This window comes from Taudactylus pleione, unplaced genomic scaffold, assembly GCF_031769625.1.
Source record: "Taudactylus pleione unplaced genomic scaffold, aTauple2 ptg000198l, whole genome shotgun sequence".
Lineage (NCBI taxonomy): Eukaryota > Metazoa > Chordata > Amphibia > Anura > Myobatrachidae > Taudactylus > Taudactylus pleione.
Window position 1 is genome coordinate 5848509 of NW_028284600.1, and position 22772 is coordinate 5871280.

The 22772-nt window shown below is 43.6% G+C and overlaps 1 protein-coding gene across 3 annotated transcripts in view; it reads left to right on the top strand.

Moving 5' to 3' along the window:
* LRRC27 (leucine rich repeat containing 27) overlaps positions 1 to 20297 on the top strand; it is a 64166-nt gene extending 43869 nt beyond the window's left edge. For all 3 annotated transcript variants that reach the window (XM_088476952.1, XM_088476953.1, XM_088476954.1), the window contains 5 exons: positions 1261 to 1350; positions 2436 to 2529; positions 11270 to 11421; positions 14239 to 14356; positions 20047 to 20297. In XM_088476952.1, the coding sequence (XP_088333078.1) occupies positions 1261 to 1350; positions 2436 to 2529; positions 11270 to 11421; positions 14239 to 14356; positions 20047 to 20196 (604 nt within the window). In that variant the 3' untranslated portion in view covers positions 20197 to 20297. The remainder of the gene's footprint in view (positions 1 to 1260; positions 1351 to 2435; positions 2530 to 11269; positions 11422 to 14238; positions 14357 to 20046) is intronic.
* The last annotated feature ends 2475 nt before the right edge of the window (positions 20298 to 22772 follow it).

Below are 22772 nucleotides of genomic sequence, written 5' to 3' on the forward strand. Positions count from 1 at the left end.
GACTGCATATGACACAATGTCTGTATAGCATGTATCCCATGTTCTGAGATGTTTTGTGTTCTAGGTCTTTTGTATTTTCTTATGTTTTGTTTATACGGTTTATGCTATAAGGCGCTGGGGAACCTTTGTGGCAACATAAACAACGAATAATAAGAATAAGAATAAAAGTCCCTTTTCAAGGAGTGGGCGGCTGTTTACCCACCAACACTATAGCGAATGCCTCTTTAAATTTACCCTCTCCACCTCATTAACTCAAAGTTAATTAATATCATTCTACAAATGAAATCTTTTTATCTCTCTTCAATACAAAACAAGCCACACTTGTGCTTCCAATCTGCACATAACACAAAAGATGTCCTCAACCTGCACATAATGAGAGATCCGCACATTCCCTCCCATCGGCCAGGGAATGTCTGTAGATGTTTGTCCACAAATCCATATATTGCTCTGTACAAATGAGTGCAACTGTGCAAAAGTAGGATCCAAATGTCCAAACTGACCAAAAGGTTCTGCAAACATAACCCCTTCCTGTGCAGCGTGCACCTAACATGTACCATTTGCATCTGTCCTATGCAGCCTTCTGTATACCTTTGGCTTACACATAGGCATCACAAGGCCAACTTCATCAGGTTTGAACTTTCTAGTGCTGCCCCGTTTATACTGTGGATATTGGCCAGCGACACTGTAGTGGAGAATGGGAAAAGACTATAGGTCGTAATTATCTGGTACCCTATCAATGGAGGATTGGATCCAAAACGTTCTTGTCTGAAGTTCTGAACCCTCCAGTGCAGGATGTTCTGAGTGCTGGCCAGTATATACTGCAGATATTGGCCAGATGATGACACCGCTGTGGGGACAGGGTAAAGACAGTAGACTGCAGATTCCGGAGAGTGTAGATGGAGAATTGGATCCTAAACTCTATTACAAAGTATATTCAATCCAACCAAGAGAGGAACATATAGTAGGGAAGGGTGATCTTTGTAAAAATAGAACATTTATCCTAACTACTTAAGAAAGAAATTAACTATAGCTTCAATTTAGGAGACAATCTAATATGTTTGTTTCATGTGTTTTATCACTTTATTAGTTGTGTTCATCTTTCCCCTGGAATCCAGGCTACAGGGCGCTAAATCTACATCTTACTGGCAGTTTGAATTGCTGGGAATACTTTAATTAATTCCTAAAACGGTTCATGACACCACTTCGGATCTCGGTAACATAAATCACTAACATTTATTCTTATTTATGCACTTTCCCTAGACAAGCAATACCGGCGGAGAGAAGAAGATCAGAATCAGACAGACATGCGGAAGAGAAGGAAAGACTCGCCGCCATCTATCAGAAGCAAAGGTGAGTCCTGGAATTATCCTTCACATTACAGGGTGGGGGGATAAGTGTTCTACTGCCTGACACAGCCAGTGACTCATCCTTTATACACACTTGTGTCAGTGGTCTGTAATTATTATTAGATTGAGTCCGTGGTTACAAACTTTCCCAGGACTGTCTGCCCACCACCCACAGCCTGCTGTGTTAGGCTGCCCTGGTACATCGCATTCTCTCCAGCTCTAAGCCATCTGCGGCATGAATTTCTAAAGTCGTTTAACAAGTGTCACTCATGTGACCTAGAACATGTGTGATGGCTCATGAACAGGCTTACTACAAATACTGCATATCATTGTAGCATTTCAGAGCGTTTCTCATATAGGGACCCGTTTATTATCAAAATGTAGGCGAGAAAAGTCATTTTCACTTATATTTGCACAGTGATAATGCAGGTGGTGTCTTCTGCTTACCCTTCATCTCCTAACCTGGCCCCCATCCACATACTGTAGTATAGGGTCCGTCATTCATCAAACTTTGAAAACTAAAAGTTTTCGGACTTTGGGAGCGGGGACCTATGATGGCTTCCTTTGGGGGGAGAGGTCCAAGTTGCGAAGAGGGATCTGATTGGATTTTTTCACCCATGTTACCTCTGTACGTGTGCATTTGCCAACTCAGGTCACGCATGTGCACTAACACTGCTGGGTCAGTCCTGGCAGTGTAAAGTTACGGCACTACTAATTAGAGGCATAACTGTCAGCGTTAGTGCTCGAGGGGCACCTGTCTTTTGGAGCAGCCCTATGCACAATTAGGAATTGCTGTGGTAATATGGCATCTGAAGCAGCAAGTCACGGCGAGTCAAATACTAAATTATTGGTGGGGGTGCGCATTAGGGGCATACTGATAAAAGGGGGAAAAAAAAACTAATTTAAGCAATTACCTCAAATAAAGAAAACGTTCCATCACAAAGTCAACATGATTTCACCCTTGATTAATACAACAGCGTAGGGTGCTTTCTGTTATTTAGGAGGAATTAAATAAAACCTAATTTACTGTCACTGCGTTCTCATAGATAACTATAAATAAAAATTTATTTTTTCTTTCTGTCTTTTAAGAAATCAGGAAATTCTTAAAGACTGGCAAAAACAGACCAGGGTCGCGCAAGACCAGAAAGCAAAAACTGGGAAGAGAACAGAGAGCCAACACGAGGTATATAATTAAACATATTCAATATTAATAGGACACACTAGAAGTCACAAGCCCACCAGAGGGCGCTGTGGTATCACATGCATGAGTGCTCCAGGTAGATCATTGCATTTCCATCAGAACGAATTGGGTACCTTTAGCAACAATACAGAGTACATCATTGCTTAACAACGGAGGAGACAAATAAAATGATCATGATATAAGATGCTGCAGAAATGCTGAGGGTTATTCTGTACTATTTGTTATTGAAGGCTATACCTTTTTTAAAATTCTACACTAAACCAGGCTTAATCTGTGCCAAAAGTTATGCCGGAGAAAATGTACGAAAGTATGTAAAGAATATGAATTTACTAAACACAAATAAGTATGCATGCACAATGTCAGTGTTTATGCATGATATAATGCTGACTAGCTATGTTTTCCACCTAGTACACCATCAAGCATCAGGTATGAAATGGGCTAGGGACACGGGGGTATATTTACTAAGCCTTAGGGCCGTATTCAATTAGAGGCGAAAAGTCGGGAAGTTTTCACCTGTCCCGACTTTCCGCCTCCTTCAGAGGTGAAAACTTTTCGTGCGTGTCCCCGCTTTTCACCCTATTCAATTCCAAACCACGCGAAAGTGGCGAATGCGGAACAGGCGGAAAGTGCTGTCAGAAATGGGGAAATCAGTCTGTACCCCAAAATAAGATACACTAACCTAGGGAATCAATGTAGATGTGTAATAAAAGTGTTTGGGGTACTCAAGTCGTTTAAATTGCTTCTTATTAGCGTCTTTGCATAAGTGGTGAAGAATGGCAGAAAGCCGTATTTTTTGTTGAAAATAAGTAGTCCAGTCAAATTTGGGGTACATGAAAATGGGTGCTAGCATATTTAAATGTTTCTAAAGTGAACTTTTAAAAAAATTTAAAAAACGCACCTGCTACATGCACCTGCAACCCCAAAAACACCTGACCCATCCTTGCAGACCCCAAAGAAGGCTATTTCACTAGTTTTTAAAGATTTTACACTTCCTTTCTCCTGCTATTCATAAGTGAATCTTTTTCGCCTATTACATCACATTGAGTTTCCGCGTAGGCGAATTTTGGCTGGAATTGAATTTGGAGACAAGTTCCGACCAGGCGAAAGCGGCAATAGGCAAAACTTTTTCGCCGATTACGGCTTTTCGCCTCTAATTGAATACGGCCCTTAGATGGAGATGAAGTGAACGGAGATAAAGTCCCAACCAATCAGCTCCTAACCGTCACTTTTCAAACACATCCTGTGACATGTCAGTTAGGAGCTGATTGGCTGGTACTTTATCTCCATCCAAGGCTTAGTAAATAGACCCCACAGACCTGACGGTACTTGGTTTTGCTGGTTCCTAGTGCATTGATAGGATGTACTCTCAAGTACCAGAAAACAGCTGTCCTACCTGAGTGTAAGCAATGAGTAAAGTTTAATAAACAGGAGAATAGTGAAGTGATCAGTGATTATAACCACAACTGTGCTGGTCTTGAATGGAACTTAAAACTGGTGAGTTTGAAGATTTACAAAAACTTTTTTTTAAACTCAAACAGGGGAGGTAGTGCCCTAGCAACCAATTAGATTCTAGCTATTATGTTTTTAGAATGTACTAGATAAATGATAGCTAGAATCTGATTGGTTGAAGTTTTTAGTACGTCTGCCCCCTAATGTCGTGTATTATAAATGTACAATACGAGGCTGGTAAACTGCCAGTTCAGAACTGGTGGAGAGTTCAAGTTCCTTTTCAGAATGGACATTTCCATTTGACCTTTTTGAAATGCAAGAAATATGCAATCCCCATCCCTTTATTTAATTTCAATAATCTTCATAAAGGAAACCTTGTTTCTGCTCTGCCTACACAACTACCATGTCATTTTGTGTTATAGAAATACCCTCACTTTGCCCAGGTCCTCCCCTCAGCCTGTGCCAAAAACACTGTTACCTTGCTCCGTATAAACCCACTCTACATGTGGCAGCAATCAAGGCTCGGAGCTGGTCTGGTCTGGCATTGGTTCTGCACTTTGTAAATGATCTCTAGAGTGTTTGTGTTTTACTAAAGCAGAAGTATTATGGGCGCACATAAAAAGGAATGTGTAACTTGTAAGGACCTTGAATGTTAATGTTGTAAATCTACATTTATTATGATTCTCAGTCTGTTCGTACATAGCTGATGACCATGAGTCAGAAGATGATTTATACCATTTATCATCTCAATACTTAGCAAGGACAAGACCTTATTTTGACACTGAGTCAAGTCCCATTTTGTTGTACTCACTAGATACAAAGCACCTCTCCTTAGTATTGCTATTACTGTGATTTCCTCCCTACCAAGTTGTAGTTTGGTACAATTGATATTTTGTTACTTTGCTCTGTTTTAAAGTCCTCCAGTGTTCCAGGAAAGTGCAGAGAATAACACCACTGATGGTGCATACACACGGTCAGATCTGTCAGATGAACGATTGAACGATTTTACAAACGATTAGAAAGATTTCAGACAGTATAAAAATGAATGAAATCGTCCAAATCTGATTGCAAACACATCAGATGTTAGATATCATTATCTGACATGCGGGAACGCGCATCGTTCATCGTTGCAGGCTCACATGTCAGATTTTCTTTCAGATATGAACGATTGAACGATTTTTAAAATCGTTTTCGTTCAGATCTGACACAAAATCTGACCGTGTGTATGCGCCATAAGAGACGTTAGACTTGTTATGATGATATTTGTGTTCAGTTGATGATGGGGCCTGATGATTCAGTCATGTAGAATATAGTGGACAATGTCCTGATTCAGAGGCTCTCGCTCTGAATCAGGGCGGATTTAAAAAAAAGAAAAAACGCCTCCAGGCCGCTCGCCTGGGCTGCCTGGCAATGGTCGCGATTATCGCAACCATCGGGCTTGCGACGAGACTCTTGTGGTAGGGTCTCGTCCACCGCAAGCCCCAGTGAACTTCCTGCTCTAATAGAGCAGGAAGTTCACTACTGACATCACGTGTGATGTCAGTAGGGCCGCCCACAACGGCAGACGTTCCTTCGGGAACGCCTCCGTTTGTGCAGCCACCCCCCCTCCCTGCACACAAAACGGGGCGAGCTGTCGATCAACATTGACATCCGCCCCGTTTTGTAGCGAGACCCGGAGCGAGTGATTAATTCACAGGGTTAAAGATACAATAATGAGGTTTAAAGTGCAACATCTTGCTTCATGTTTAGATCAGAAGTCACCTTTTAAAATCATAGTAGAGGAGAAGGAATAACGACCATAGGAAGAATAAATGCATGATTTTGTCCATTCTTATGTACTAGATGTATATTAGTTTATATTGAAATGTGTCAGCTTGTGATCACAACTGAATCAATGTCTCCCAGGGGGGACCCAGTGTAGGAATAGCCTCTGTACAGATACAAGGATAGATCTTGCTGTGCGTCCTAAAGCGGCATGAGCACCTATCCGGAGCCTGGTACTGTCATTTATTTAATGCGTTATTTTAATGTCACGTTTGTCACTGTGCACTTGTTGCGATGCTTTTCTTTCAGTAGGCTTGGCTGGGTGCAAATGACCATTACCAGATCTAGGGGAAGCAGTGTGGCTCTAAGCCTTTGTTGAGCCCCTGTCTGAGATTTCGGCAGATCCCAGAATGAAAGGACTTCTTTTTGCTTTGGGGAGAAGAGCTGGGGGAAGGGGGGTGTATTTGAGCCTTTTGGGTTCAGGGGATCTACAGTAAAAGTTCCCTTCGGGCCCTGTGACCTCACTTAGAAAGTGTATCATCATGGAATATATAATTCATCTTTTCTATGAGGGTCACCCCCATATAAACACACTGTCACTGCCTGAGTCATAAAACGTTCTCTGTGTAGTAGACCTGTAAATACAGAGAAAGTAATAGGTTGATGAAAATGTTTTAAGAACCTGATTGGGCACTAGGAAACCTCTGGCAGAACGGCTGATTAGCTGCCTGTGTAAGCGCTGAACAGTGACTCACTCTGTGTACTCTTATTTTGTTCTCATACTTGCACATATATCCGGTATCAGAAGCCGGAATGTTTTCTTTAGGGCTTTATTCTACTCTTACTGCTCTTTGCAAATGCTTTTTAATATATTTTAATAATTTGATTTCCGCATGAGACTTAATTTTGCATCTCTTATGTTTAATGAGATTTATTTATTACAATAAAGGGTTATTCTTATTTTTATATTAATAAATCAGAGAGGGAAGAGACACTGTAGAGGGTCCAATATGTAGATTGTACAGTATAATTCCCAATCTGCAACACATACTTTTGATCAGCTTGGTTAGTTTGGATTACAACTTCGTGCCCAGCGTACAGTGCTGCCTCGTTCCCAGCGTACAGTGCTGCCTCGTGCCCAGCGTACAGTGCTGCCTCGTTCCCAGCGTACAGTGCTGCCTCGTTCCCAGCGTACAGTGCTGCCTCGTCCCCAGCGTACAGTGCTGCCTCGTCCCCAGCGTACAGTGCTGCCTCGTCCCCAGCGTACAGTGCTGCCTCGTGCCCAGCGTACAGTGCTGCCTCGTGCCCAGCGTACAGTGCTGCCTCGTGCCCAGCGTACAGTGCTGCCTCGTGCCCAGCCTACAGTGCTGCCTCGTTCCCAGCGTACAGTGCTGCCTCGTTCCCAGCGTACAGTGCTGCCTCGTCCCCAGCGTACAGTGCTGCCTCGTTCCCAGCGTACAGTGCTGCCTCGTTCCCAGCGTACAGTGCTGCCTCGTTCCCAGCGTACAGTGCTGCCTCGTTCCCAGCGTACAGTGCTGCCTAGTGCCCAGCGTACAGTGCTGCCTAGTGCCCAGCGTACAGTGCTGCCTAGTGCCCAGCGTACAGTGCTGCCTCTTGCCCAGCGTACAGTGCTGCCTCGTGCCCTTTAATGCAGTCATATTGTTAGTTTTATATACAAGTACCCTCTTTGTTTGCCAGTTTCCGTTATGTCTTTATATTTTATTGCTGCTAGTCCCCATGTCTCCATGTTTTTTAGCTCACTATTGTCTGTGCTTTGGCAGAACTCTCTCTTCTTTCCACCTAAAGCCGCACTTGTCTGGTAGCACTCCCTCTATCACATTGTTTGGAGCAGACCTAAGCAATCTCAGGTGATTTCCAAATGTATTTTTCTTTGCCTGTCCATTAATTCCACATCATTACAACAGTGTCCCAGCAGCTCCCATTCACCACAAGTCAATACCAGTGACGCGGCCTAAGCAGCATATAAAGAGGTAATGTGCTAGTTATTTGTGTGCTCCAGGTCCACAGAAACACTTTACACTCTGCTCCCCCCACATCCCCTCCCCTCACATCCCCTCCCCTCACATCTGCACGGGAGCTGGACCTGCTGTTCCCTGCTCACAAGCCGCAGTCACCTGCTTGGGTTACAGTAACATTATGGAGCACAGATACTAAGCATGGGATGGACGTCTTTTGGTAATGGTGCAGATAACGATTGGGTGCACTCGTGTAGACCTATTGGTACAAATACTAACATTGCTATTGAGCCCAGTAGGGCATTGGTGCTTTAGCAAATCTATCTGCAGCCACTTAAGTAATAAAGGGGCATATCACACGGTGCCACCAACACTCTATCCTTTTCCTGGGCAGCTCTGGGTGATAACGGGGATACTATTAAGCTATCCCATTGGATGTCTGAGGAAGATGCTAGCACATTGTTTTACATCACCAAGGCAACCCAATGGATTTGTTCCTTTTTAGTAGGGATTTGATTGGATGCAATTAAAGCCCCAGATAACGTCCTACTATGTTTTTAGTTGTAGGTCCTCCTGATATCCTTATGTTTCTGCAATTGCATCCCCAATGTGAGTCTGCCCTATGAATCTGTCACCATTTCTCAAATGAAATTCCAGATTCTGTCCTCTTGTTCTAGAAATCCTCTTGTGTTTAATATGCTGCCTTCCTGAACCCTGTTAAAGCTGTTGGGGGCCTATTTATAAAAGTTATTTAATGCTTTTCTCCAGCTTTTTAGAAAGCATTAATTTTTGTTTCTCCATATATGATAATCGGAAAAGTGCACAGAAATCACCCAATTTTATGCATTTGAATTCTGCTCTCACTGGCAGCTGTCCAAAAACCACACTCCCCACTCCCCCTCCCCTCCCGCTAAATTGCATTAGCCCCCCCCCCCCTCCATCTCAAGGCTGTCGGACAGTGGCTCCGGACAGAGAGCCCCCCTTGCCGAAGCGCAGCCCGATGTATCAGTAACAACGGTTCCTGTTTGGGTCAATATATCGGTGAGGACCAATATATCGCGTTACAAGAGTGGGGAAGGGGCATGGTGAGAAAGTTAAGAGAAACGGGGTAAGAAGGGGAGAGATAGATGGGGGAGCACAGGTACAGAGAGAGATTGGGAAAAGTGGAAGAATTCTGAGAGCCATATAAAGGATAAGACAGGAGAAAGGAGACACAAAGAGATGGAGGAAAAGTGGGCAGACATGGAAAGGGGGGGTACAAGAAAATTATATACATGTGTCTGTTTATAAATCCTTATATATACTGTAATGCAAGGAAGGAGCGACAGAGAAGGGGAATTGTAAAACCGTAAACATAACATTGTTTTTGATGATGGTGTATGCAGCCATGGTCATTATTTTATTGTGTTTTTGTGGTTATTTCTTTATTTTGTTTGGTGTTCCAGATTGAAAGTGGCTGTGGGTCACATGCAGGTATGACCAGCACATGCGTATTCAGCTACAGACCTCTATATACTGTGTGTGTATGTATATATATATATATATATATATCTCAACAAATTCCCAAAATCCACCAGGGGTCCTTGAGAAAGTAGACCAGCACTCCAATATGCAAGCAAGATCAAAAATACATTTATTGTATGACTGAATGCATTGTGAAAGACGACAAGAATCCAAAAGGTGGTTTTCACTAGTTTTGCCCTGACAGCTATAAGAGGTATTAATGTCACAAACTCAGCAAAAAAACAAGTAAAATCTGTAAAGCGCATAAAAATAGCAATGCTGCAGCCTAAGGTAACATAAATTGAAGAAACACCACCTTCAACAAAATCTAAAATGAATGCAAATGGTAATGTTACCTAATTGGCGCTCCTTTTGAATTAAGAATGTTTGTTAAATAGCATAAAAGCTTATAACTAGAGATGAGCGGATTCGGATTAGTTCGGATTTCCATGCTGAGTTCGGATTTTTCCCGGCAAAAAACAGGACTCAGAAAGAAGCAAAATGTCATCTTTCATGGACAAACATCATCATTCCTGGACAAAAGTCCAGGAATAATGATGATTGTCCATGAAAAATGACGTTTTGCCGGGAAAAATCCGAACTCGGCGTGGAAATCTGAACTAATCCGAACCCGCTCATCTGTAATTAATATATTCACATGTTTGTATAATATCCCTGCTTTTTCCTTTTGAAGATGCTATTCTATGATTTATTTTTATTTTTTTTAAATGTACTGTAACCCCTAAACCATTACAGGAGCCATTCTCTGGATCCATTGTACTGTAATTTAGTAATGTCCTTTTTGGAAATAGAACCACAAGCATATAACACACAATGCTCAAGATGAAATTTCCCCAGGATAAACGGTCATTAATATGAGACAAAAAGCTGTTTTCTGGATACAGGGCCTAATTCAGACCCGCTTGCGAGCGCTGAGCACTCGCAAGCGGGTCGATGTAGGCCCAGTGCGCATGTGCACGACGGAGGCGGCTCCATCGTGCGCATGAGCGAGACCCGGATAGCGACGGGCAAGCCGTCGCTCTGGGTCTCGCTACAAAGGGGGCGTGCTGTCGAAGGTGAGTGACAGCACGTCCCCTTTGGTGAGCGTGCCGGGGGTGTGGCTGCCCAGATGAAGGCGTTCCCATGCGAACGCCTACCATCTGGGGCCAGCCCCACTGACCTCACAAGTGAAGTCAGTGGGAGTGCTCTCGGCTCTGATAGAGCCAAAAGCACTCCAGGGCTTGCGGCAACGAGACCCTACCACAAGGGTCTCGTCGCAAGCCCGATGGTCGCGATGGTCTTGACCATCGCGACCATCTTCCTGGCCGCTCGCTATAGCTGTGGGTGGTCACCCACAGCTATACGAGCGGCCAGGAGGCCTCTCTAAAAATGAAGGACGGCCCTGATTCAGGGCGAGCGCTCTGTCAGAGCGTCCGGCTCTGAATCAGGGCCACAATTCTTTCCAATTCGTCATATGCAGACTAAAAATGTAATCCATTCAGTTTGAAACATTAAAACGTGGCTAAAAAACATGAAATAACTGAGAAGGCTCAAGCAATGTATTTAGTAATAACTGTAGGATGGCATAAATAGGCCAATGAAATAACATTATCTGTCGGCTTAAAACGTGTCTTATGCACTTCTCTGTGTTCTTAAATTTGCTAAATATTTGACTTGGCGACCCGAAAATCTGTGCCAATTGTCTTATGCCTCAGTGATGTCACTATTCATAGACCACACTGTCCAAAGTATTGTTAATTGGGGCATGAGCTGAAATATCTGTAGAGTTACATATGTTCTTTTCCTTACAGAGTTACGTCTGTGTCATCCATAAAGCAATTTGGTAACAGTGGTTCATACACGGTAGAAATCTGTCTCATTTCAGAGCTGCTGATATATGACCAGGTTTATATAATGTTACGTCCCACGTGTACTGACCATTGCTTTGGCAGACTCCAATATGAGTCGATGAATTAAGAATGAAAACAATTGCTCTTTTCACTAATCACCATTTCACATCACACACTTAGGTGCCCATCGCCATTCCTCCGTATGCCACGGACCTGGATCCATCCCAGAAAGAGAATAGCTGGGACAAGCAAAGGACTCTTGTAGTCGAAAAACAGGAAATGATGCCAGGGGTCACGTCAGTGAAATCACTGAACGCAGCGGAGAAGCCGAGGTTTGTTTAGCCAACAGTGGTCCATATTCAGGGTGTTGAAATGTAAACAGTGTCGTTAGATGCCCTGTGGTACACCCAGACACATGCTTGGCCTGGCTAATTATCAAAGTCACAAATGGCAAATGGAAAGATTCTGGCTGCCACTAGCGAACACTTTGTAATTGCAATATTTATAGCCACACAGTACCGTGTCTTAATTATATCACTGTAGAATTAATTTGTCATTTTAAAGCTTATTTAAAGGTATAACACAAAATTGTTGTAAGTTTTTTGGCCACCCCCTCCCCCCCCCCCCCCCCCCTCATTAAGATAGGATCTTTAGTTCCTACAGTAATTAGCAATACTGGGCTTGGACTAAAAATACTGAGAGGTAATTAGGAATATGGAAAAGTTCAGATGTTTTTACAGCGTATTAAATCCATTAACGTGAGTCATCTGTCATGTAATGTGACTAACGCCCAAATCAAAGAATTCCTACTGTCTCCACTGGAACATGAAGGTTTTATTGTGCAGTGATCACGCAGCTGTGTTAGGATCAATCACCCCCATTGTCTGTGTCCTGTGGGTTATCTTCTTTGTTGGGTGGGGGGAGGTGAGGGGGCGAGGTCTGTATTAAGCCATACTGATTCTGCAGGATTTGGGGTTAGGCCTATTGCCCACACTGACTTGGTCTCATGGATATCTGCAAACTAAAATATACATTTCTGGGCGGCATCTGGACGCTTGCTATACTCGTGTTATGTGCGCATAGGCCGTCTTCCGTGCTCGTCTGTATCGTGCGTACGGAGGGATGAGGCGCCTGTTTCTGACGGATCGTTTGCACCCAGCATGGAATCGGTATAAGTCCCGTTGCTAATGATGGCGGCTGCATACGGGCAAGCAGTGAGCGGGCCGGCCATTCACATGAAGGCGGATGGACAATCGGCATAGCCAGGCAATATACTTACATTGGCATAAAGGTAGCGAGCAGGATGCCATGGCCAGACAGGAGACCTGGCACTGATGCATCAAAAGTCTTAGGCCTTCTGTGTAAATGAATAGCTTTTGTTATAAAGGGACAAATTTTGCTCTTGGTGGCATATAAGTGATCATGTCATATATTTATCTGTATTATTTATCACAATAACAAGACAAAATAGATAGTGTGGGATGAAGCTTGTTAGAAGATGATGGAATGTATGAAGCCTAGGAATGTATATTCCCTGTATATTCCCATCATATCACCTTTGTTGCCAGTTTTGTAAAAAAATAAAAGAAAATAGTTTTCCATAAATTATTTTATTTTCTCATTGTTAACCGATAAAACGCAGCTTATCCCACATTATAGTGAGTGACAGAGGAGTGGTTTTCCAGGTTGCAACCATAGGCGGTGTGGAAGCTATGATGGATTAGTTCAGGGTTCTTCAGCCTTTAAGGCAGTGTGGGCCACATTAAACAATTCAACAAAGCCGAGGGCCACTAAGCTATACTGTGGTATTTAGACTCTGCCCCCTCCTCACACAATTATGATCCATAACTGCCCCCTGCTACAATTTTAATTATGTCCCATAACTGCCCCCTCTGCAGTGCCCCATATACAGTGCCCCCAGTAGTGATCCCTTCTATGCAGTGCCCCATATACAGTGCTTCCAGTAGTGGTCTCCCTTATGCAGGCCTCCAGTAGTGCCCCTTATACAGTGCCCCCAGTAGTGGTCTCCCTTTTGCAGGCCTCCAGTAATGCCTCTTATACAGTGCCCCCAGTAGTGGTCCCCCTTATGAAGGCCCCCAGTAGTGCCTCCAGTAGTGATCCCCCATATACAGGGCCCCTTATACAGTGCTCCCAGTAGCGGTCCCCCTTATGCAGGCCCCCAGTAGTGTGGTCCTCCCTATTCAGTGCCCCCAGTAGTGGTCCCCCCTATGCAGTGCCCCTTATACAGTGCCCCCTGTAGTGTGGTCCTCTATTCAGTGCCCCCAGTAGTAATCCCCCCCCTATGCAGTGCCCCCAGTAGTGGTCCCCCCATGAAGTGTCCCCAGCAGTAGCCCCCCCCCCCACACTGCTGATGCAGTGCCCCCAGTAGTGGTCCCCTGATACAGTGCCCCCAGTAGTGGTACCTCCAGTAGTGCTCCAAGTAGTAGTACCCCCCCGATGCTGTGGCCTCTGTAGTGGTGCCCCCCCCGGGCAATGCAGACAAAGACGCACACGTAAAAAAAAAAAACTTACCTGAATCCCGGCTCCAGCTCCTGCCGCCGTTCGCTCCTCCGTCCTCCCAGGCCGCCCTGCTTTGCAGTATGGGAGAGACATCATGACGTCTCTCCCATAACCCACTGTGGGAGCCGGATGAGTGAGCTCCAGCCCGGCTCCTGCAGTGGGTGCAGCAGCCAGTGAGAGTCTGTCTGACTCATTGGCGTTGCTACCAAAACAAACACACTGCCGCCGGCGGCGGTGTGCTTGTTTCTGTGTGTAGTGGTCTGTACTACAGTAACCATCGACGGGGAACTGCTCCGCGGGCCACAGGTTGAAGACCCCTGGATTAGGTTGTGTGATGTTTTTTACTCTATGGAGTTAATTTCCGCAGTACATTGCTGTGTCAGGTATGTGTGCAATAGATTCAATCAGCCATTTTATTAGACCTTAGAAAGGTGCCATAAAGCACATCGGTATTCGCCAACTCCTTTATATACAAATGTTCGTGCCAGTTTGCAAATATTTTTATTCATGGATTTCTGACAGGTTGTGCCCTTAGTAAGTGTCCCTAAAAACAATAGTACAATGTCCTTCAGTATAGGGAAAAGAGGATCAGTGTATTGTAAATGCGTAACCTTATTGTATCTGTATAGAGACCACAGGCTGGATGAGCGCATCAAACAGCACATGCAGGCTATGCGAGAGAGGAAGAGAAATCCCCATCGCTCAGCGCAGGAGGAAGTGGAGGCAGCACAGAAGGACCTAGAGATGGTAAGAGGGGAATAGAGTCCTTGCTGGGGGGACCGTACTGTACCCTAAGATGGTGCATACAGCATTTAGTCATGTCATAAATTTAGTGTTTGTACATAACAAAATAATAAAAACACGATAAACCTGAAGATGACCTAAGTCTGACAAATGTAAATAAAACTAAAATACTTATACTACAATGGAGTCTTACATACAGGGGCAAAGCCAGAACGTTGCGGACCCCATAGCAACATTTTGAAGTGGCTCCTTCCCAGTTTTAGAGAGACCTCTCTCTCCACAGCAGTTGTTCATTTGATGCGCCAGTAGTGCCCTAGTTAATGTTATGCCCTATGGTAATGCGCTAGGTCACATTATGCCCCACAGTGCCACAGTTCATATTATGTGACATTGTAGTGCCCTAGTTAATGTTATGCCCTATAGTAGTGCCCTAGTTCACGTTATACCCCACAGTGCTCCCAGTTCATATTATGTCACATTGTAGTGCCCTAGTTAATGCTATGCCCTATAGTAGTGCCGTCGTTCACAATATATCCCACAGTGCACCCAGTTCATATTATGTGACATTGTAGTGCCCTAGTTAATGTTATGCCCTATAGTAGTGCCCTAGTTAATGTTATGCCCTAGTTCACGTTATACCCCACAGTGCTCCCAGTTCATATTATGTGACATTGTAGTGCCCTTGTTAATGTTATGCCCTATAGTAGTGCCCTAGTTCACGTTATACCCCACAGTGCTCCCAGTTCATATTATGTAACATTGTAGTGCCCTAATGTTATGCCCTATAGTAGTGCCCTAGTTAATGTGCCCTGTAGTAGTGCCCTTGTTCACATTATACCACACAGTGCCCTTAGTTCATATTATGTCACATTGTAGTGCTCCAAGTTAACAATATGCCATCAGCACACATTATGCCACACAGTTCCCCCAATACACATTATGCCACACAGTTCGCCCAATACACATTATGCCACACAGTGCTTAGCAGGCAATTCTGGGCACCTGCTAGACCACTTCATGACCTGGGTGCAGTTGAGTCAGGTCCCAGAGGTAGGTCCCTATGCCTCTGGGCCCCATAGCAATGGCACTCCCTGCACCCACTGTAGCTATACCATGCTTACATATATCCTTAAAAGGTGACAATAGTGTTATCAAGGTGGTAATAAATACAGAACATTGTAATTGCACTAACTCCAACATTTGTAACAGCTTAATCACAGAGAGAAATAAAACAGCAGCCAGCATTAGTCAATATCTGTGTTGCATTTTTTCAATCGCTGCACATCTTAGTCAGAGGTGCTGAAACCATGGGGAGCCTCTGCCAGCTCTCACCTACTCCAGGATAAGGAATGTCATATATAGGAAGTCTCTTTACACATCTGTATTCAGCATTGGTGGAAAAGGACTTCAAAAACAATTTAGCTGAATTTGAAAGGGGCATAGTTTGTCTTTTTGTGACTTAGACAATGACCCGGTATGCCCTGAGTTTATTTTACAAGTGGTACTTCTTATATGTCAGCTAACAACTATTATTATTATTATTATTAATAATAATGCTGCTTATTTAGATGTTATGCAGCATTGTTTATAAATCATGTACTTGTCCTGCATTGTCTGTACTGTTAATAACTGTTGTCTTGTGTGCTCATTTGTTTCTGTAATTGTAAGGCGCTGCGGAACCCTTGTGGCGCCATATAAATAATGGATAACAGTACTTATTATAATTAATTTATATGGTGCCACAAATGTTCCGCAGCGCCTTACAAAGTACATAAACAAGTTGTAGACAAGTGACTTACAGAACAATACAATACAGGACCAGGACATGGATAATATACAGTCGGGTCCATAAATATTTGGACATTGACAGAATTTTCATATTTTGGCCTCTATTCACCACCACAATGGCTTTGAAATGAAACAAACAAGATGTGCTTTAACTGCAGACTTTCAGATTTAATTTGAGGGTAATTACATCCAAATCAGGTGAACGGTGTAGGAATTATAACGGTTTCTATATGTGCCTCCCTCTTTTTAAGGGGCCAAAAGTAATGGGACAAACGAAACAATCCTAAATCTAACTTTCACTGTTTAATACTTTGTTGCAAATCCTTTGCAGGCAATTACAGCCTGAAGTTTGGAACGCATAGACATCACCAGACGCTGGGTTTCATCCCTGGTGATGCTCTGCCAGGCCTCTACTGCAAATGTCTTCAGTTCCTGCTTGTTCTTGGGGCATTTTCCCTTCAGTTTTGTCTTCATCAAGTGAAATGCATGCTCAATCAGATTCAGGTCAGGGGATTGACTTGGCCATTGCATAACATTCCACTTTTTAGCCTTAATAAACTCTTTGGTTGCTTTTGCAGTATGCTTTGGGTCATTGTCCATCTGCACTGTGAAGTGCCGTCCAATGAGTTCTGAAGCATTTGACTGAATATGAGCATATAATATTGTCCGAAACACTTCAGAATTCATTCTGCTGCTTTTGTCAGCAGTCACATCATCAATAAATACAAGGGAACCAGTTCCATTGGCAGCCATACATGCCCATGCCAGGACACTACCACCACCATGCTTCACTGATGAGATGGTATGTTTTGGATCATGAGCAGTTCCTTTCCTTCTCCATACTCTTCTCTTCCCATCACTTTGGTACAAGTTGATCTTTGTCTCTTCTGTCCATAGGATGTTGTTCCAGAACTGTAATGGCTTTTTTAGATGTTGTTTGGCAAACTCTAATCTGGTCTTCCTGTTTTTGTGGCTCACCAATGGTTTACATCTTGTGGTGAACCCTCTATTTCCACTCTTGTGAAGTCTTCTCTTGATTGTTGACTTTGACACATATACACCTACCTCCTGTAGAGTGTTCTTGATTTGGCCAACTGTTGTGAAGGGGTTTTTCTTCACCAGGGAAATAATTCTTCTGTCATCCACTACAGTTGTTTTCCGTGGTCTTCCGGGTCTTTTGCTGATCTCTCCGATGCGTTCTTTCTTTTTAAGAATGTTTCAAACAGTTGATTTGGCCACAACTAATGTTTTTGCAATCTCTCTGATGGGTTTGTTTTGATTTTTCAGCCTAATGATAGCTTGCTTCACTGATAGTGACAGCTCTTTGGATCTCATATTGAGAGTCGACAGCAACTGATTCCAAATGCAAATGTCACACCTAGAATCAACTCCAGACCTTTTACCTGCTTAATTGATAATGAAATAACGAGGGAATAGCCCACACCTGTCCATGAAATAGCTTTTGAGTTGATAGTCCCATTACTTTTGGCCCCTTAAAAAGTGGGAGGCACATATAGAAACCGTTGTAATTCCTACACCGTTCACCTGATTTGGATGTAATTACCCTCAAATTAAATCTGAAAGTCTGCAGTTAAAGCACATCTTGTTTGTTTCATTTAAAAGCCATTGTGGTGGTGAATAGAGGCCAAAATATGAAAATTCTGTCAATATCCCAATATTTATGCACCTGACTGTATATTGCTACATTAGCGACCATAACACCCAGATAAGCAACAGAGCTTAAGCAGCCAAGTATTAGGTGCCCTAGTGGTGAGTAAGAAGTAGATGAAACTAAAGTAGGGAGAAGCACAAGAGGGTAGAGGGCCCTGCTCATAAGAGCTTACATTCTAAAAGAACTAAACATCGATGTTGATATCGTAGATATTTTATGCTGTGTACAAGGCCCAATTTTGGTTGATCACTTTGGTCATGTACACTAGAACAAATTGTCCATCCATTGTAGTGTGTGGGCTTCTAAAATAAACAGTTTTGCATTGGATTTACTGGGGTGTGATAGAAAAAGATCAAAAGCTATACCCCATCTCTGACCCCAGAAGTGTTGGTACAATTACAGTGCAATGGGCTCCAGTGGTTCGGCCCAGGCCCTGTACCATCGGATTGGAGCCATTCGATCATCCAGTTATGACGGCACTATCACTCATCATAGCCAGATTTTCCTGTGCAGTGTCTCTGAGAAAACCAGATCATTTTGTTTCATAGTTTGATTTCCATTTCAAACATTAGATGAGTTTGAGACTTGTCCCCTGTCTTCAACGTTAGTATTTAATTTGTAATATTAACAACCGCTCTGGTGTTCCTTGGATATATTGAGAATTAGGTGCATCACCTAGCTACAACTTTCTTGTATGAGGTGTAGGGACAGACCAGGGCTACAGATCTGGCACACCAGTCTTACACCAGTCATAGTAGCCCTTACTGGTTTCCTTGCAACTCTCCTGCTGCCCTGATGTCCATTATTTTATTTTTTTTTGTCTTCTTAAAGCTACCACTAAAATCACAGCGCATGCCCTCATCCTTACACACTTCAACTGTTGTAATCTTCATACTGGTTTACCAAGTTCCCCTCATTTTCCTCTAATATCTCTATCCGGTAGCTATTACCAGATCACAGGTCTTTTTTTCACGCTTCCTCATTACTAACCACTTAAACCCTCTTCCTTCCCGTGAAATCAATTTATCAATCCTGAAATTTCCCCTCTAATCTCATTATACATCAGCAGCATCTAATCTCCTCCTCCCAGTCTCCTCTCTCATCACTCACAAGACGTTCAGCTTTTCAGTTTGTACCTTGCTGTATTTTAATATGGAGTAGAGATGATTTATCTTTGATATAATAGACCTAATCACCATCCTTGTTACCTTTTACAAATATTGTACCATATCCAACTAACAGGGCCTTTTTTTGCTATGCTATAATCCTTGCTCCACATTAACCAGTGGTACTGTGCTGTGGAGGGGTTTCTGTACTGGGCTATAAGGGAATATGCTTTTATATAAATGCCTTATCGAAGATGAACAGGGAGGAAATTGTTCCTTTTAACAAATATACCTTACCCACACCCTACAAACACATTTTAAAATGACGATAATAAATCTCTCTCTTTGGCAGCTCCATAAATCTCATTTTGCTTGGGGTCTTATTTCTGAAGCAGTGATAATTCATTTCTCAGCCTTTTTTGCTACACACCCCAGCGTGACATGCCACAGTTTTAGCATGCCCTAATAACAAAACTATGACAAGGCATGCTGAGATGTGTAGTTCCACAGCAGCTGGAGGGTAGCATGTTTAATACCCCTATCCTAGACCTATACCGTGCTTTGGGGACTTCGACGTCTGCTCAATTTAACCACAAGACGGCGTTACCTATACCAACAATAGGTGATCTGCAAACCCAGGAACGTTTTGCTTGATCCCCTGCTAGGCCCAGGCGCATGCACATTTCACAGTGACCCTAAGCTGGCAGTGTTAGGCTATCGGTGGAGTAAGAAAACCCTTGAAGAGGGGCAGCGTTTTCGCTGGAGGCATTGAAAGCTGCCCCCAATTTAGTAAATTGTGGCTCTGAACAAATCTTTATAACGGCGATACACATTTTCAGTTAGTGACCATTATCGCCACTCCAAAACTAAGCAGGAGTTCTAGGCTGCAACACCAAATCTTGATGTTCCTATTGTTTTATAACGTTAGAACTTGCAGTGATTACCAGTGTAAGTTGTGTTATATATGGTGCGGTGCTGAAAGCTTTACCCTATAAATAAACCTGCTGCTCCTTTATTTATATATATATATGTATATATATATATATATATATATATATATATATATATATACAAATCACATGTCAATGTTTCAGAGCAAGACCATAACTTATTATCTATATTTCAAGGCTTCGTTGCTGCAAGCAGAAATATTACAGAGAAGACGGGAACACGATGCGTCACTAGAATACCGATTTACTGCCTTCACGGGGGATATATCGCCGAGCGCTGCACCAAGGGGACAACCAAACAACATCTTTGCAACAAACGTTTTATGAACACTCTGGCTTGTTTCCAAAATTAAACTCTGGTTAGAAGTTTCCTACCCACAGCTCATCCACTTCAAATAAACAGGATATTGTTTTATATTTTTGAATAATCTTGATTTTTGTTTTGTGTGTCCAGCATATACTGAGGTTTTACATTTCCAGGGTACCTATCTGGCACAGCTTTGCATCTCAATAAATGCTTTTGTAACGGTATAAAGATACCGTTTAATGATGTGACAATGACCTAGGAATATGTTAGTAACATATTCACACAGTGCACTAAGGCCCTGATTCAGAGCTGGACGCTCTTTCAGAGCGCTCGCTCTGAATCAGGGCGGCATTTTCTTTTATGTGAGCCGGCCTCCTGGCCGCTCGCTAAGCTGTGGGTGACCACCCACAGCTTTTGCGAGCGGCCAGGTGATGGTCGCGACCATCGGGCTTGCGATGAGACCCTTGTGGTAGAGTCTCGTCCTTCGCAAGCCCCAGTGAGCTTCCGGCTCTAATAGAGCCGGAAGCTCACTACTGAGGCCGCCCCCAAACGGCAGGCGTTCCTTTAGGAACGCCTCAGTTTGGCCAGCCACCCCCCTGGCCGCCTCCAAAACGGGGCGAGCTGTCAATCAAAATCGACAGCCGCCCCCCTTTTGGTGCGAGACCCGTAGCGTCGGAGCGCCCGTCGCTGGCCGGGTCTCGCGCATGTGCAGTGAGGGACCATCTACCCACTTGCGAGCGCTGTGCGCTTGCGAGCGGGTCTGAATCAGGCCCTAAGTACTGTTTGAATATGTTAGTTACTAAGGAGTCTGCAACTATCTTTACCTTGCTACAGTACAATAACAGATGGTTCTAGCTGAAGGTGGTATAGCAATGCTATGGACGAGAGATCGGGGCTGTGGGGTTTGTTGGGTGAGAGTGAGAACCCTGAAAATGGAAAAGTCAGTGCTGCAGATCAGGCCTGGCCAACCTGTGGCTCTCCAGCTGTTGTGAAACTACAAGTCCCAGCATGCTGTACCAGCTGATCGGTGGGAGGGTATGCTGGGACTTGTAGTTTCACAACAGCTGGAGAGGCCACTGGGTTGGCCAGGCCTGCTGTAGAACTTGTGTGGATCCATAGAGAAGTAAGAAGTGACATTTCCAATGATGAGTAAATGGTAAAGTGTGAAAACCATGCAGCTGATGTATTGTTATAGGGTAAGTAATTATATACATCTCTGGTGTTTGCAGTACAGTGTACTAGGGAGGGCTATCAAGTTTTGCTACAGTACTTCTAGCGAGCAGTGTAGCCGCACCAAGCATGTCATTATGGGAATGTGTGCTGCTATAGCAGATCATGACTGTCTTCATGCATATGAATAAACATCTTCCTGCTGACGTCTTCTCTGTAATTACTGATTTAATCCAGTAAAGCAAGTAGGTAAATAGCCACATAGGTGCTATATAGAAGTGTACGAACTGAAGAAACCAGCATTATGACTGCACCTCCAGGGACAAATGCAGAATTTATAGAGGGTTTATGACATTTTACATGGAGAGGTGTATTTAACAAATACATTGATAGTACATGTACTGCTGGAATAGCCTGCAGATGGTAATAACAGATTAATGTCATTTTAAGAATTCTTTATTCTTGAATAAAGCATTTTTTTCCCCTCGTTCCTTCATCTGGGGTACACTTCTTGACCATGGCGTATAGCGAGGATTGAGGAGCCAGCACTAAATGAGTTAACGTTTTAGGGTATAAAGCTCTCCCCCCTCCAAGCCCTTCCTCAGTTTTCATTAAGTCCTGGTAGGAGCAGGTCAGCACTAGTAGCTGGGTATATGGGGTTTTTTTTTCTCTTCTTATTTTTCTCTCAACCAGAGAAAAAGATTTAATCTCTTCACAGTTCCAACAACTGTGAAGCATAATCTCCCAGTCCAAATCATCCCTGGAGGTGAGGCATTGAGCCTCAGAATCCCATTAGGGCAACATATTTTTTCCTGTTATACATAATACGGCTACCAGAGAGGTGAGATTCCTGGATACAAGCAATATCAACATTATATTTCTTGACCTGAGATAACACCAAAGATCTTTTAACTTTATTATTGAGGCCGCAGATTCCAAGTGAGCAGATGGACTCCCCTAGAATTACCACCTAAATACATGGGGCCTGATTCAAGAAGGAACGCAGAAGAGAATGCAATAGCGATTACGCACGCAGTCTCACTGTGAAAGTATGCTAATCCATCTCGATCGCAATGCAATCTCAGCACAACATAAGGACGCCCACTTTACCTCACACACATCAGTAATGTTTAGCAGGACTGCGAAAACATTGGTACAATCGAGTACCATCGCAGCCACACGCACTTGCACAAACCCTAACCTTACTCAGAAAGTGCTTACTTCAGTGCACGAGGCCTCAGGCTGCGTAGGGCATCACACTGGCGCGCCTGCATTTGGCCGACTCCCACACAGCCCCTCCCCCCCTGTTACCAACCACAAACGGCACTACCTGTCAATCACTGCGATGGGTCTTCGTAGCCACTGAGTTCGCAGTCCCAATCGCAATGGCTAGTTCGCGCACTGAGATGCAAGCGCAATAGGCAAC